At 39.9% G+C, this 15,693-nt stretch overlaps 1 protein-coding gene across 1 annotated transcript in view; it reads right to left on the bottom strand.

Annotated features, from left to right (window-relative positions):
- Positions 1-11,660: 11,660 nt before the first annotated feature.
- TINAG (tubulointerstitial nephritis antigen) overlaps positions 11,661-15,693 on the bottom strand; it is a 57,123-nt gene continuing 53,090 nt past the window's right edge. Inside the window, exons 10-11 of the mRNA XM_072857810.1 lie at positions 12,842-12,887; positions 11,661-11,771 (exon numbers count right to left, since the gene is read on the bottom strand). Coding sequence (XP_072713911.1) covers positions 11,661-11,771; positions 12,842-12,887 — 157 coding nt within the window. The remainder of the gene's footprint in view (positions 11,772-12,841; positions 12,888-15,693) is intronic.

Raw genomic sequence — 15,693 nt, 5'->3', positions numbered from 1 at the left:
ATGTGTGTTGAAATCAATCATCTGAGTCCTTCTGAGGACAAGAATTTGTAAAAACAGGCACGATCATAATTTCAAGAAGTATGTAACTGGCAAGCAAAGAGCACTAGTAAAGAGGTGGAAGAATCTAAGACACACTGATTTACTATGCCTAGCAAAGTCAAAGTAGGAGTAAAGAGAAAGTGTGTGCTTTATGTGCAGCTGGAAAACAGGGACAATACATAATCCACAAGAGGTTGTATAAATGCTTCCGTGTATTTCAGTGCACAATACTGTTCAAAGCATCAGTCACATTTCCTTTACTATCCCTCATTTTAACCAGGGAGGGATACACCTCCTAAATACACCTCTGCATGTGAATACAAAACACATAGATACCTGCCATCTTCTGCAGAAGACGACCCTTGTTCTGGTGGATCACAGGAGATCTGAGAGGTGAACTCACCTAGCTGACCTTGGAGCAACCCTATGAAAATTTCCACCATTAATACAAGAACCTGTATGTAAATTCATACATAAAACTGTGTACCTCTAAGTTTAAATCAAGTGCTTAATTATGAGCTGGAAATCGTGTATCAATCTGTTCATATCGAAAGAAAGCACAGTGTAAAGTGCAAAGTAAAGAAAATGAGTGGCATCACGTGGTAATTCTGGTGGCTGAAGGATTGCATGACCTTACCAGGCCGAATCTCTTCCTTCCTTATTGTAGGCACTATTTTTTGTGCCTTTTAGAAAGCAAAGGCTCTCTTTAAGAGAAATGAATTATTGATTTTAGGTTCTAGCTAGACTCCATTAAGATGCTCTTTTAATTCATATTGTGTCTGCAAAGAGTGGAGTTTTATGAACATAAATCAGTTTTCTAATACTGAGTAGGCTTTTCATAAGCACCCAGAAATAATTCACCCAACTTTCCCTTCCCTGTGATCAATAGAACTTGACTCGCAGGTTTCTTAAGCACTTTCAAAAAACCTTACCTGCATGTCTGCTATTGAATGTATCAATGATGACTAAGTTATACTACCAACAGCCCGTTTGTTTCTGCATACAGCAGCAATAGAAACAACATTGTGGAAAAAAGACAATCGATAACTCTCAGAGCATTTCTCTGTGCGTTGAAAGCAGATGGTTTGAAAGTATTTTTGAATAAAGAAAGAACTTCTGACCAATGCGATATGTGGTTTGGGATGCCTCTGGGTGTGTTAGCTCTGTCTACACGGCCAGATGCACCAGCCCTCAAACTCCAAAAGGTGCTTTAACACAACAGACCTAGAGCCTAGATCGGTGCAAATCACATGAAATGGGGGGCCAGCACTTACACCTCAAAGGGGCACTCCAGTCAGGGCCAGGTCATCCCGGCTCAGGCCCTGAGCAAAGGCAATGCTACATCCTACTCTGGGTGAATGTCAACCCTGGAAATCAAATTAACAGAATGAAACTGCTGATTCCTTGCTTACCTCACTCTTTGAATGGTCCGAAGTTTTACTGCATCTCTGGCAATTCTGTCCAGTTACCTAATCCTGGGAGGGGGGGAGTGGATTACAGGTGGGCAGGTCAGCCCGAGGGAGGCAGAGCGATACCCGGAGATGCCTACTTCACTTAGAGAAGGGGAAAAACCCACATAGATTGCGGTGGGACAGAATTTATTTGGGAAGGGAGGATTTCTTTAAAAGTAATTTAACAGACAATATATCCAGGTCTTCAGGCTTTTTCCATGGGCAAAAGTAGTACTCTTTACAATATTTTTTTACCTGCTACCAGTAAGAAACAGATTCGATAATGACGTTATGTAAAAATCATACATTTCCTACATACAAATAACCACTGATCAGCAAAACTGAAAGGTTAAGCAGACACTAAAGGACATTTGTTCAGTAAAGAGTCAGGAACAGTTTTATTTTTCAGTGATTACAATTTGACATTACTTGTGCCATACTGTTATAGTGTTACTGCGTTTTCTTAGGAGTTGCATCATAATTGAAAAATACTACATACATATGTCGTGGATGGAGTGAGCATGCACTTCACTTGTAAGAGAGAAGTAAAAATATAGTTTATTGATACAGAATAGGGAGTTAACAAAGTTCAATGCGACAGTGTTTTAACAAGATTCGATGGCGAGGTACACTTGATTATTTACTGCATAGAGGACAGGGTCAGACTAAACTGTCAGGGAGACCCTCCCGTTGAGTCATGAGGTTCGGAAGGATCCCCTTTCTTTCTAAACTCCTTCTCAGAGAGGAGTCTAGGTGCGGCTAGATCCAGTCCTAGTCCCAGACTTGGTCAACGGTTTATATCTAAAGGATTATATGTGTGCGCAATCAATCCTTTATATCACTTAGCTAAGATTTTAAAGTTTAGCATGCTGTTAGTCACTTACCGAGGATCTGTTGCGGCAAGGAATCTCTCAACCTCGAGGAGGAACCTTGAGAGGCGTCCCTGCTCAAGGGGAGATCCTGGCGTGCAGCCCGCTGCTGTGTAGGAGAGCTCAAAGGGCTCTTGGGCTGCTCACTATTTATGGGGATAAGATGATTGACCCATAGTCATATTTGCATGCCGACCACAGGTTTTAGTTTCTTCGGTGGGCGCATTGCACAATAGCCCTAGGCTATTGTGTTGTTATCTGTCTCCTGAATTCACTTTGAGCTGATGCAGCCATCGTGACCAGATGCATCCATTACAACCACCACTGGTGGTTATCACCTAAGCAGGGTTACAGGAGATAAAGGTCGGGGGCAGGGGAAGCACACCGTCACAACATATGGAAATTCGCTATGTTCTACTCTATTGGAAATAAAATATAAAGGCAAAGAAATTATTCCCCCCCCGCCCCCAAAAGGCATAAACAAAGGCATTAACTTCCTTGATCATATAAACCCTTACACACATCTTTACAGCATTCTCCTGGAGATAGGTTTCACATGTGTAGATGTACGCAGGCCTATAGATATTGTTACACCTGGTTCTGATACAGAGTTTGACCCCTCTGAATAAAGACAACTACTATCGCCCGGACTGGCACTGCTCTAAGGCCATATCTTGACAGCATCCTGAATGCTTCCACGGGCAATACAACTGAATCCCTTCAGAACAACGTGAGCACTGAGCAGCACTGAGCAAAAGTGTTTCAAGGGCTTGCCGAAAGAGGGAGAGTTTCTAAATAAATAAAAAGAAAAAGCAATGCTTTTTCCCAGTTCAGCCAAGTCTGCAGTCAGGCCATCAGTCTCATTAAAACCTAGGCAAAGAATAATCTTTGTGCACACTCAGTATGCCAACACTGTTCCTCTGGGTTTCTGCATGCATTTGCAGAGGGGGAAGGAAGCTGGTGAATAAACCAAACCAGTGCAAATCTCTCTCATTATGACACCACAAGAGTTCAGATCTTTGTATTCAAGAATACACATGAACAAAGAGTATAGGCGTGATTTCTTTCCCCTTTCCCTCCTGTGTGAAAGAGAGCATCACCACTGATACTGAAGGGTGTGATACTTCTGCAGAGTTGTCCCCATGGTAAGAAAAGGTAAAGTTCTTGGCCTCTGGCTACAGATTAATTAATGTATAATGAGTCTTTTTTAAAAAAAAGATATTACAGAAAGAAGTGATTATACAGTCCGATCTTGTCTAGTCAGTGTTCTCAGCAAAGCGAATTCACCTCTTCCCTACAGATATCTTCATGGTCTTTAGACTAACTGAGCAACCTGCCTTTAGAATGAAAATATTATTCTCTTCCCTGAGATTTATCCAGTTCTGAACACCCTGACTACCTGAATTACTTGTTGGGATTTAGCTCTCCTTAGGAACAGCTCTAGGCCCAAGACAGTGCTATGGAGAAAAAAATTATCACTGTGTTTATCCAGACACACAGATCCATGCATCCACAGATGGACACATGTACTGTAGCTATTGCCATTACAATTAGTGTCAACCCTGTTTGTTCTCTGCAGCACACACATCCCAAACAGCCTTTAGCTCTCCCTGAGCTGCGCTTGCGCATGTGAAAACTCAGGGTGTCACATGCAGAGGAAATTGTAAGTAGCCTTAAAAGCCACACATGCACGATACTGTCCTGGGGCATCAATCTGAACTATTCCAGCATCTTGCTTTCCCAACATCAGCATGGACTTTCAGGCTTAAACCAAAGGCTTTTCTTAACATCTTTACCTAAGTGTGCCCAGTTTCTCGTTTTATCTTCCAATGATTAATAGTTTACCTCTTTTTTAGGGTGGGTCCCTGGAAAAAAGCCTCTGCTGTTGGAGCTATATATTGAGTGAGCAGAGTACCCCAGCGAGGACTGAGCATGCATTGCCATGCATAGAAGGGAAGCTGGCAGAGACTCAGGCTGGAAGAAGTGTGGAACAGAATCAGACTGATAGGTGATATCAAAACTGCTGTTATGCGCATTTATATTCTTTCCCTCTCTGCTATTGCCACTTGGGTGGTCTGTCCATTGGCAAAATTCAGTACCCAGAAATTATATTAAATTTCTTGTTCTTCTGCTCTCCTGAAGTAAATTCCAGCAGCCTTTCTGAAACACCGTGGAAACTTGTGGAAGCACAATATTTCAAGCATACACAGATGGCTTGCCTGCAACCTTATTTAAATATCAGCTTCACTGTCCCAAACATGAGCATGTCAGTAATGACAAAGCTAATATAGAAATGCAAACACATTAGGAGACAACACACCATGAGGAGGCAGAGAAGCATCAGAACAGTGAATGAAAATCCACATTAAAACTAGCCAATCAGTGAAATGCCATCTGTTCATCCAAACTTCACTCAAAAGCAGGAAGTTTTCCTGTTTAATAGAATAATTAATTCTTCAGACTTTGGAAAAATTAGTGATTAGTTGTAATTTTTTTCCCCTCTATCTGGCCTTTTTTATTGGAGGAATCATTATGCAATTATTTACCTTGAAAATGCCTCTAGGGCGGCCTCCCCATGCTGCTCTAGTATTTTTGTCTGTAGCAGTGTTGTATGAAACTTGGCAGGATCTATTCACTGGACATCAAACATGCTTTTTTTTTTTTTTTTTTTTTTTAATCCTGATGCCCTCCTTCAGTGCAGCTGTGTTAATCTCCTGTCACAGTTCATTTTGGTTTTGGACAGTTTTCCAACAAGGAAATCAGAGTGAAACAGGGGTGAGTTCCAAGCAGGGCTGGGTGGAGTAGAACCATTACAAAATGATGTGTAATACAGCTTGCAGTAGAAATATACTCTTGCTTTCAGCTTTCTCAAAACTTGGCCCAGACTTGCTGAAAAATCTGTAACCGTGGCCTTAATTTTTGTTTTAGAGTGAGCTGAAATGCAGCAAAACTTGCTGAGTTTTGTTTCCAAGACAAAAGTACAATTAGTTTTTGCTTCCAGACCTGGTGGAAAACAGAATTTTTAAACCACTTCTCCCTTTCCCTCTCCTTCTACCCTATTTGCCTTTCTCTTAATGTCAAGACTTTCACAAACTTCAGCAATTTGGCTTCTATTGAGGTCGCACACTTTTAATACAGGTTTCCACAGGCTGTGGATCACGCCAGCTAGGAGTACAGAGTACTTTTTAAAAACTGCTTGTGTAGAGTAAAAAAGAAGACATATGCAGGTTCTAAAACCTTGATTGTCCAGTTTCCCTGCTTGCAAGTTTCTTGATGAACAGAAGCCCTTTTGGCTAATTTATGCCATCTCAGTGAGAACAGTATTACCGTTACATTCAATAGCAATATTGCCAATTAATTTGGACCATTCACACTGAGTCCTTCACACTGCAGCACACTAAGGCTAAATATTTGTCTTTTCCACATAAGTTTTATAGAAATTTTTCTTTGATAAAACATTGTGCTGTGTATCATGATTTGATAGATGTAATGCACTAAATCGGTACTTTTATGCTGGTTTTGCTGCAGAGAAAAAGAAAAGACAATAGTCTTCAGAGTTTTGCAATGAAAATGCAGTTATGCTTAGATTAAGGCAGTAGTTTAAATTCATGAGTTCCTCTCTATGTGTTTATGTGGCTGTCACTGTTGGCACAGCTGAGTGAAACCTCCAGATAACCCTAAATTATTTCTTAGACAGCCTGAGGCAGTCCGTGGCTTCAAGTGCCCCCCAAAACTTTAAAGCACTGAGGATTTCAGTGGTGAGCAGAGTCTGACCTCCTGCCTCAGGCTTCTTCCTCAGCTGCCTTCTCCGGGAACAGCTTTGCGTGCTGCTGCTCCATGATCAAGATTTCCAGACACAGCGATAAAGTGTTATAGATGACGTAATCGCATTCACTGATATAAGTAATATGGTATGCATATTTGACAGCTACACTGTTATAAAGCAAAGCAAAAATTGATTCCTTTCATTGCATTCATTCTGCCTTTAACATGCCCTAATAAGTTGCTGCTATACGAAGCAGAGGTTCCCGCTCTACAGCCCTCACTCACTGACCTCTGCCAGCCTCCTTGGCTCTGAGTGACCGCTGAACAACGCATAGGACCAGGAGTTAAAGACCAAGAAAATTTCAGCCGCTGGGAGTCCCCACATTGAATCTGTCTGGAAATAAACATGGTAACTGGATATGGGTATATCTTGGCTGAAGGGATGTAGGAGTGCTTCAGAATAAAGCAATGTTACTCACAATTTTCTGTTAACTCAGGCAAAGACACAGTCTTCATCCTGCTAAAGGCTTAATCAGTGAGGAATGGGTGCAAAGATGTAAGCCAGTTGTTCATATAGGAAACCGTTACCAAATGGCAGGTACAGCATTAAGTGCCCAGGTGCAAGCTCCTGTCACGTCTCTAGTAAAACATTAAGCTGACAAGATTTACAAGCAAATCTCCCTCTATCTGTGGTTCCTAGAAGTGTAGCTCCTTTTCTTCAGGCTTGCTCTCAGTCTAGCAACTTTCCTTGATTGCTGGAACTACAGGAAAATAGTCCCCTTGTCATTTCTCTGGGCTTGTCTACTCCCTGCTCCAGATGCACGTTCCTTATGTCCCTTGGATTTCCCTTTCCACTTGCTTTGGGTTGCATTGCTCCCAAAACACATCATTTGTTGTACTAAGCTACACATAAAGCTGTGCAGCTTTGAGTCCCAGTGCTGGCTGCCAGCTTGAAGTCCAGAAGCCTCCCTAAGCTTAGCATGCCCAGGGGAAGCCCTCCTAGAGGGACCTCACTCTGGGCATCCAGGACAAAGCAACCACACCAAAAAAACCCTTCTTTTTTGCCTAACCACAGCCTCCTAAGGGAAAGGTACAGGCAGTAAACAGCAGACAGGCAAAACCCAAGCCACATATTACATCCCCCAGCTAAAGATAGGGTAGCAACAACACAGTACTGGTAAAGGGGCTTCTTATTTCTCTGAAGACGGCATTCAGGAGGATGTCCATGTGCCCTACTTCTCCCATAATTTGAAGTGTTTAAATACCACACTGGCAAAACCTTTCCCTCTGTTCCAACCTCATTTTGCAGCCTGACTGCCTTCAGCTTTTTGTTCTCAGGCAATTGTGCTCATTAGGTGAGATGTTCAAATGCTTCTCTTTTCTCAATTAATTTTAGCAGCAGTATGCACATACTGTGCTTTAATGCTATTGTATGGCTGTGTAAAAGCATTTTCATCATGCATGATTCTGAAATAGTAACATGAAATGAAAATCCCTATTATGGCAAGTGTCATAAATTTTTCAGACTTCCTAATGATGATGAGCAAACTCCAGAGCTGGGGAAACCTGGTCTTGCCAAGTTGTGTGAAGTGATTGCTAGTGTGGTAGGAAAGAGGCTTTCTGTGCCTCTCAGCCCCACCAAAATCTCTGACTGGAGCCAGGTGTAGAGGCAGCTCCCTGTGACTCACATGTCTGCATGTGACTCAGACCCCTCAGCAGAGCAATTGCCTTCAGAAATTCAATGCTTGCCGGGCACCCCTATGCAAATGAAATTATTCACTCATAGTATATTACCAGGCTTGATAGCACTTTCCACGGAATAGGAAGCTAATCTTCAGGGTGTGATTTGCTATCGTTTAGCAGATGGGAGATGTTTCTATAACAATATGATGGAAAAAAAGAGTAACAATAGTGTGAAAATAGCTGGGTCCCTTTATTGGCTTGTTAGCCATTTTAATTTTAAAATAAATTTCCACTTAAAGCCATCTCAAAGGGCATTAACAGTGTTCATCTATTGGATACTGTCAGTAACATTTAGGATCTGATTGTGGGAAAGCCCTGAAGGATGATCAACATAAATTGCAAAAGGAGCCTGTTCTGCTAAGTTAATACTGGGAAGATTCAAGCTCTCCCAAAGTTCATAGGTATTTCTGTTCAGAGTTCTGTTTGAAACTGTTCCTAAATATATAGGAATTTAGACAAAGAGTTTTCCATTAGTTATGAATACTGTCAGGTACCAGGTCCCAAGACATATATTCTTCTAGCTATTTCTATACCCAGTTTTAAAGTTTCACAGTTAGACTGACAACTGATCAAAACTTCATATAGCATGTTGTTAACAAGAAATATTGTAATATTTAATCTGAGTGGGGATTTATTTTTTTGCTTGCCATAAAAATTTTACCTTCCTTTTTTTATGGAAAAGGAAATTTACACCATGTCATGAACACAAAGGCTACTCCTGCATTGCCTTCCCTTCCTGGTACCACCCCTTTCTGCAGTTCCCACAGACCATTAGTAATACTAGAGATTTAAAGGTGATGAGCTCTCTGTTGAATTAACCTGAGCCACATATTGTTCCTTTCTATTCATACAGGAAAAAGCTCCAAGCTAGATGACACTTTTAGTCCAAGCTAGCAGGCACGGCTGAGCATTAGTGGTGGAGAGGCCAAAAAAAAAAAGAGAGAAATGAGAGAGGTGGCATCTTAATGAAGAGCAACTTTCCTCATAGTCCCACCAAATAGTAGACTAGAAGAGCTCAAAGCCCTTCTGACATTTAAAATCTGTCTCCAGGTAGTCTGCTTGAGGCAGAGCCAGTGATGGCTCCCAGGCTGCACTGTCTCTTGATCACTGTGAGTGAGAAGACCGGCACTGCCAGGAGACCCTTTACTTGTGCTCTGAATAGCAGTAGAATAGCTGCCTCAGCATCAAGATTGTTTTCAAAGAGCAAATTGGCTTCCAGGTGCAGATACATTTGCCTGCCTGTTAAATTCCAGGTACTGTGGCATTTCCACAGACAGCAGCTTTATGATATTGAGGGAGTATGGAGAGGGTGCTGAGCATGTGCATCACTCAGAGCACCAAACGTTCACCCCAGAAGGTGGGTGGAGCAGTATCACTTTGCAAACCATTAAATTGTTTTGACATGGTTGGATTTTTTCACATATGGTGTTTCGTTCAAGCCAAGATGATCATTTGATCAGGTCAAGATCTAGGAGAGTAGTTTTGAGCTTTCTCATCACTGAAGAAACTTAACGTGACAGCCCAGATCCTAGAAAGATCTCACAAGCAAATCAGGAGTAGCAACCACCACTGACAAAAGTAAGAGCTTCAGCAGTGCAAACCAACTTGAAGTTGAATGAAACAAAAAAACCCCAGCATTGACTGGATGTGTTTTTACAGTATCATTCACTTCAGAGCTAAATTCTACTCTTTTGAAATCTTGATGTTTATAGAATCAATACATACCAAGAGCTTGGGAAGCAGCTGTGTAGATGGCTTGGTACACTTTCCTCTCAAGTACTGGTTTAGCTCACTAAACCTGGAAAAGTTACTTCTTCTCTCAGAGCACTTAGCTCTTCTGAAAGGAGGTTGTAGAGAGGTGGGGGTCAGTCTCTTCTCCCAGGTAACAAGTGATAGGACAAGAGGAAATGGCCTCAAGCTGCGCCAGGGGAGGTTTAGACTGGATATTAGGAAATTTTACTTCACTGAAAGGGTTGTCAAGCATTGGAACAGGCTGCCCAGGAAAGTGGTTGAGTCGCCATCCCTGGAGGTATTTCAAAGACGTTTGGATGAGGTGCTTAGGGACATGGTATAGTGGTGGTCTTGGTAGTGTTAGGTTTATGGTTGGACTCGATGATCTTAAAGGTCTTTTCCGACCTATACAATTCTGTGATTCTGTGATTCTGTAAAATTGCTTGTGTTACAATTTGCTATAAATTTCAAGTGATACAGGTTTTTGTGTCTAAATTCAGTTTATTGTATGACACTAGAGGCCACAGAAGAGCTTGTGCAGCAATATGATACTACCATTTCAATAATAGCTCTTTCAGTAGTGATGCAACATAAATTGTGACCCAAGTCTAGTTTAAGAGACATTATTTCAGTGGCAAGGGCATCTGTTGTATACCACCGCCATGAAAAGTTCTTGAAGGAAAAGCTATAACTCCTTTGCTGATGACATTAGAAGTCAAGTTCTTAATTTTCTAGAAAGAATGAAGCATAGTCTATTAAAGACACTGAAGGTCTCACTGGAAATTCTTCGTTCACTGGAATTTCATGGCAGCTTTTTCCCCCCATCTATTTAACATGCCAGGCTTGTTTCTTTCATAGATAATTTTATGACTGATGATTCCTGTTGGCACCTGGCCTTTGGATTAATTGAAATTAAAAAGGGGTAGAAAGTAGTTAATTTCTTCTTATATCAATAGTCGCAATATCTGTATTTTAATTAACAAATAAGCAAAACAGTCCTCAAGCCTATCAAGATTTGTAGCAATGCTGACAGGAGGGGAGACATGCCAGTAGGCTTTTTCTTCAGACAGAAGCAGCTACGGGAGCATGAGGAGTGAAAGCATTAGGAGGCTCTGGGTGTCTTGTCTGCACTAATGGTCCTGCTGGCCAACACCAGGAACCATGCCTGGACTACAGATATGTCAGTGGAGACAAACAACAGAATGTCTTTTCCATCTTCATCCATAGGAAACAGACTTTTGGGAATGGCGGTACATGTCTGTTTCCAGGTTAAACAGTGAGTGGAAGGCAAGTAGTTCAGGAGTTAGTCTAGTCCGGACTTAACTGAGCAGAAATTACATTTTCTTCTTTATTTTCCTTTAATTAAACAAATTATTAAAATTGTACATTTTTAGTTGTGGGAACAGGAATACGCTGTTTCACTGCAAGTAATTTTTGTATTACTCTAAATACATCAACTTTATGGGATCTACTAGTAAAAAATTAATTTCCTGGAAGAGATAATGATACATAGATACAACTTATCTAAGCTAAGATAGGAAATAATTATTCTGCAACAGGATCAGAACTCTACTTACATTTCTTTGGAAGTTTTTATCCAGTATGACCATGAGCTGTCTGAGCCAATTCTGTGTGGAAGAGCACATAATATTTCTAAAGTGGTTTGTGACCAGAGTATGTATTGTAAAGAGATCAGTACTAACAATGTAACTCCATTTATTTCAGGCACTGTTGAATCAACCATTAGTAATGTTACAAAATAATGGTGAGATGTAAATAACAGAGGAGGGAACTTCCTGCTCTGTGAGACACCAAGGTTTTCAGCAGTCCTGGATACAACTTCCTATTAGGATAAAGGTGTGTTTCTACCAGGGGAGATCTGAGAGTGTTGTGATGGCTGTGGTGCATTCAAGTCAGGAAGCCCAATGAGCCATAATAGAAAGAAAGGTAACTTACAGAGAAGCCATTTTTATTTCTCTAGAAAGACTCAATATGCAACAAAGGAAAGAATAGATACATAAAGCAGAGTACGGTACAATACAATTAGAGTAGAAGACTATAGCTATCCCAAAGTAGCTAAAATCAGCTTCTCAATATCACACTCGTTTTGTCCACGTAGAATCCTAAAATAACCATTTTCTCCCCAAGATTTTCCCCAGGAATTTGCAGCAATCTGAAGAAAAACAAAGAGAAAAAAAAATCAATTTTAGTTTAAAAGTATTATTTAAAAATGCAAGCTGTAAAATGCTAAATTAATCTTTTCTGTTAGTTTCCCCTTTCAAGAAACAGAGTTTCTCAGATTTGCTGCACTGAGAATCAGAATGCATCTTTTTCTGATTTCCAATTATTTGTTCCTTTTTGTTTTGATCAAAATTTCAGTTCGAAAACCAGGGTTAACAAAAATGGAATACTATTTCTACAAGGCAGTTTGATAAATTGAAGCAGAAATCATTAGATAATTCAACTATTGGCTGGAGAAAGTAGTCATTGAAACAACAATTGTCAAAACTGCAATTATAACTGATCTGTTAGAGACTCAAGATATGAAAAAAACTGACATTCAATAAATTAGGTTTCATTCAGGTAGCTGTTGACATATTGAGCAATTTAGTTTCTAATGAAGTCAGTAGAAGTTTTGCCCTAGATGTCAGTGAAACTACCTACCAGATGCCCTGCCATCAGCTATGTAAACTCCAAATTACCTTCTGCTGAACACAGCAATAATGAGATGAGCTGTTAATCATAATCAAAGTGATACAATCTGACTTTCTCTAAATGGCTGAAAGCCAATGTTTAATTTTTTTCTGATAGCTGGATAGCAGTTGCCAATGCTGTTTAAATAGATAGCTTGTCTTTTCCAAATGTTTTAACAAATAATATTGATTACTTTTATTGAGTCTCATTTGCAGGCATCAAAAAGAACTGAGTCTTCATGGGAGATTTGAATAACAATTGAGAATTTGAATAAGATTTGAGACAGAAAAGACAGTGTAGGAAAAAACACAGATATAGGTGGGAGATCAGATGAAACAGGCTTTGAAATTGAGGTAGATGATGCTATAGTTCCAGGGTCAGCATGATAAAGTTGCCAGAAAGGGAACAGAATTATGCAGGAGACTTTAATGTGAAGGAAAAAAATAGACGCAGAGAGAGTGAATGAAAGGAAAGAAGTTGGTTTTAGATAATCTGTATTGTAGAGATTTTTTCTTCTGCCTCAAAACACAGTGCTAAGGATTCACTTACCCAGAACTTCTGTTTCTGTCCATTTTTGTCAGCTAATGCTCCCCACCTATTACAAGAGATGGTACTAGTGAGACCTTTGATGCATATGTTCACATTTTGTAGCTTTAAACAAGCAACCAGAAAAGAAAAGCTTGTCTTAGTTAGTTGTCCTAATACCAGTATCAGAACAGAGCATGACTGATAGACATCTCCATATTTAAATAACAAACTCTGCTGCTGATGAAAATGAAGATAAGTATCCTGCTAGCCACAAGCCAAATTGCCATTAGGGACTACAAAAACTTAATGCAAGTGTAGTTTTATTTTGTCATTGCAAAAACATGTTTTCATTGACAGAATCTCTCCTCTGGAGAGCTTGCCAGCTGAACTGAACTGAACTGAACTGTGTAGGAATATTGAAATTAATGTGAACATATTTCTTCAATTCAGCTGAAGATCCCTAGGAACATTTTTGTTAAAGATCTCATCCAACACCTTTACAAAAATAGCTGGTGAGTTGGGACTGAAAATGTTCTCAGCTTTTCTCAGCTCAAATTCATTGCTGACAACATAATCTGTTTCATTGCACAGTGTGGGGGATGACCTGTAAACTTACTTGATGTTTCTTCAACATCTTTGAGGACATGCTAAATGTTGTGGCAATATCCATGGAACCGCACAAGAGATTGTCCCTCCCTGCCAGGTGATAGGGCTTTCATAATTGTGTAGTTGTAGCTGAACTGCACAGTGCTCTGAGTTGTTAAGCCTCACTTTGTATATACACAGGGCATAAGAAGTTGCAAGGCCATCATCTAGTTCAATGAGCAGAAGCTGCACTGCACACCTTAGGTAGCTAGGTATATATGGTATGTCTACTGATTACTTAAAGAGCTCTGTCTTGTTTTGCATTTATACAATGAATGCTTGTCTAGTTACTATTCACAGGTCATTATGCCGATAAAAGGGCACAAGTTATCAGAAAACCAAAGGTGTGAACTTTTACAGGTTTTTCCACAGTATAAAGTTAATCCTAGAATATACAGAATGCCATTGACAGGCTGTTTAGCAGTGTATATCCCACCAACGCCATGTTTGAGCTGTATTTGCAGTGCTCCATTAACTTTGAAAGGCAAGCAGCAAAAATATGACAAATCCCACACTGTGAATGGAGAAATTAGGATTTTTGTGTCATCTTTGTAAAAAAATTTGAACAACCATGGTGGCATCAGCTCTCCTTGGTTAACAGTGAACCCTCATGTATGTGGAACACCTGCACTTCCAGCCAAAGGAAAAAAAAAGCAAGACAAATTGGTAACTAGCAGAGAGGTGAAGTCTGGATTACAGATCAAGCACAAATTGTAGCTACTGCTCATTAAATGCAAGGAATCATAAAAACAATGTTGGTCATAATGACCATTGAATGCAGTTGTTTTTTAAAAAGGCCTCATGATGTTTTTTCTTTGAATTACCATGTGAAAGTTCAGGGATTACTAATAATCTTTGCCATTTCTTTGCCAAATATATTTCAGATACAGTCTGTCATGATAATATTTTTTTTTAAAAAAAGATATAATAGGCTATCTAATTTCATATCATTCATATTTACTTCTTTCCTTGTGATCATTTTACTAAAAAAAATTACATCAACTGCAGTGTGAAAATCCAATATTTACATCAGTCTCAAAGACAGAAGAAAATTGCCTTGAATTTATATTCTTGTATTCCTGCATTCAGTACTACACATTATCTCTCCCACTTGTTTGAGCAGGATGATGACCAGTTCCTGCAGACTCACAGACTCACATTTCTGTGATTAAATATTTTTCTAACATTTGTTATTGTCTAAAAAAAAAAAGTAAACCTCTAGTTTCATAAACTGATAGGAATTTATTGATTCTCAGAAATGTTTCTAAATGGAATAAAACTTAGAAAGCAAAATGGAAAAGGATCCTTTTTTATCCATGACTATAACACATCCATGAATTTAATTTCCTAGGTTTTAGGAAATTAAGTCATCATAGTCAGATACAGAGGTACTTGACATGTGCATTTTATCTTACAGTTTAGAAAGAAGAGCTGCTTACTCAGTAATCCATGCCCATGGGCATCCATCCAAATACTCTAAATTAAAATACATTAAATTAAAGTATACAAGAGTGCAGCCAGCGGGTCAAGAAAAGTGACTAATCCCCTTTATTCAGGACCCGCCATTTTGTGTCCAGAGCACTGTGCCCAGCTTTGGGCTTCCCCATACAGGGAAGACATTAACAGGCTGGAACAGAACCAGCAGGAGTCCTCTGAGATGTCTGGGATCTGGAGCACATGATGTACAAGGAGAGGCTGAGGGAGCTGTTTTGTTCAGCCCTCAGGAGAGGTGGCTCAGGGGAGATCTATTTGTTGTCTTCTGCTTTACAAAGGGCAGGTATAGAGAAGATAGAGCACACTCTCCTGATACACGCACAGCCAATGGTCAGAAGATGAAAGTCACACAGTATTCAGCAAGGGAAATTGCAATTGGGCATAAGGGAAAAAAAGTGTTTTACAACAAGAGTGGTTAGGCACTACTGAAGTGAGAAATTGTGGAATATCTGTCCCTGGAGATACCCAAAACTCAACCTGAGAAGCCCCATTAACCTTAACTAAGAAGGTGGCTCTGCTTCGAGCTGGGGGATTAAACTAGATGACCTTCAGAGATCCCTTCTAACCTAAAGTATTCCATGATCTAAGCTACTTAATCTAAGATGGCCCTGCCAATTTAGGGTGCAGAGAGTTGGACCAAATAACTTCCAGCCGCAGTTAGTCTACAGTTCTATGAATTATGAAATTTTGTATTCAATATATAGATTTTGTGTAACAGTTAAATAACTAAGTAT

The sequence above is a fragment of the Ciconia boyciana genome, chromosome 3 (genome assembly GCF_034638445.1).
Source record: "Ciconia boyciana chromosome 3, ASM3463844v1, whole genome shotgun sequence".
In the NCBI taxonomy this organism is placed as follows: domain Eukaryota; kingdom Metazoa; phylum Chordata; class Aves; order Ciconiiformes; family Ciconiidae; genus Ciconia; species Ciconia boyciana.
Note: the sequence above shows the minus strand (reverse complement) of the source record. Positions and strands in the feature narration are given on the sequence as shown.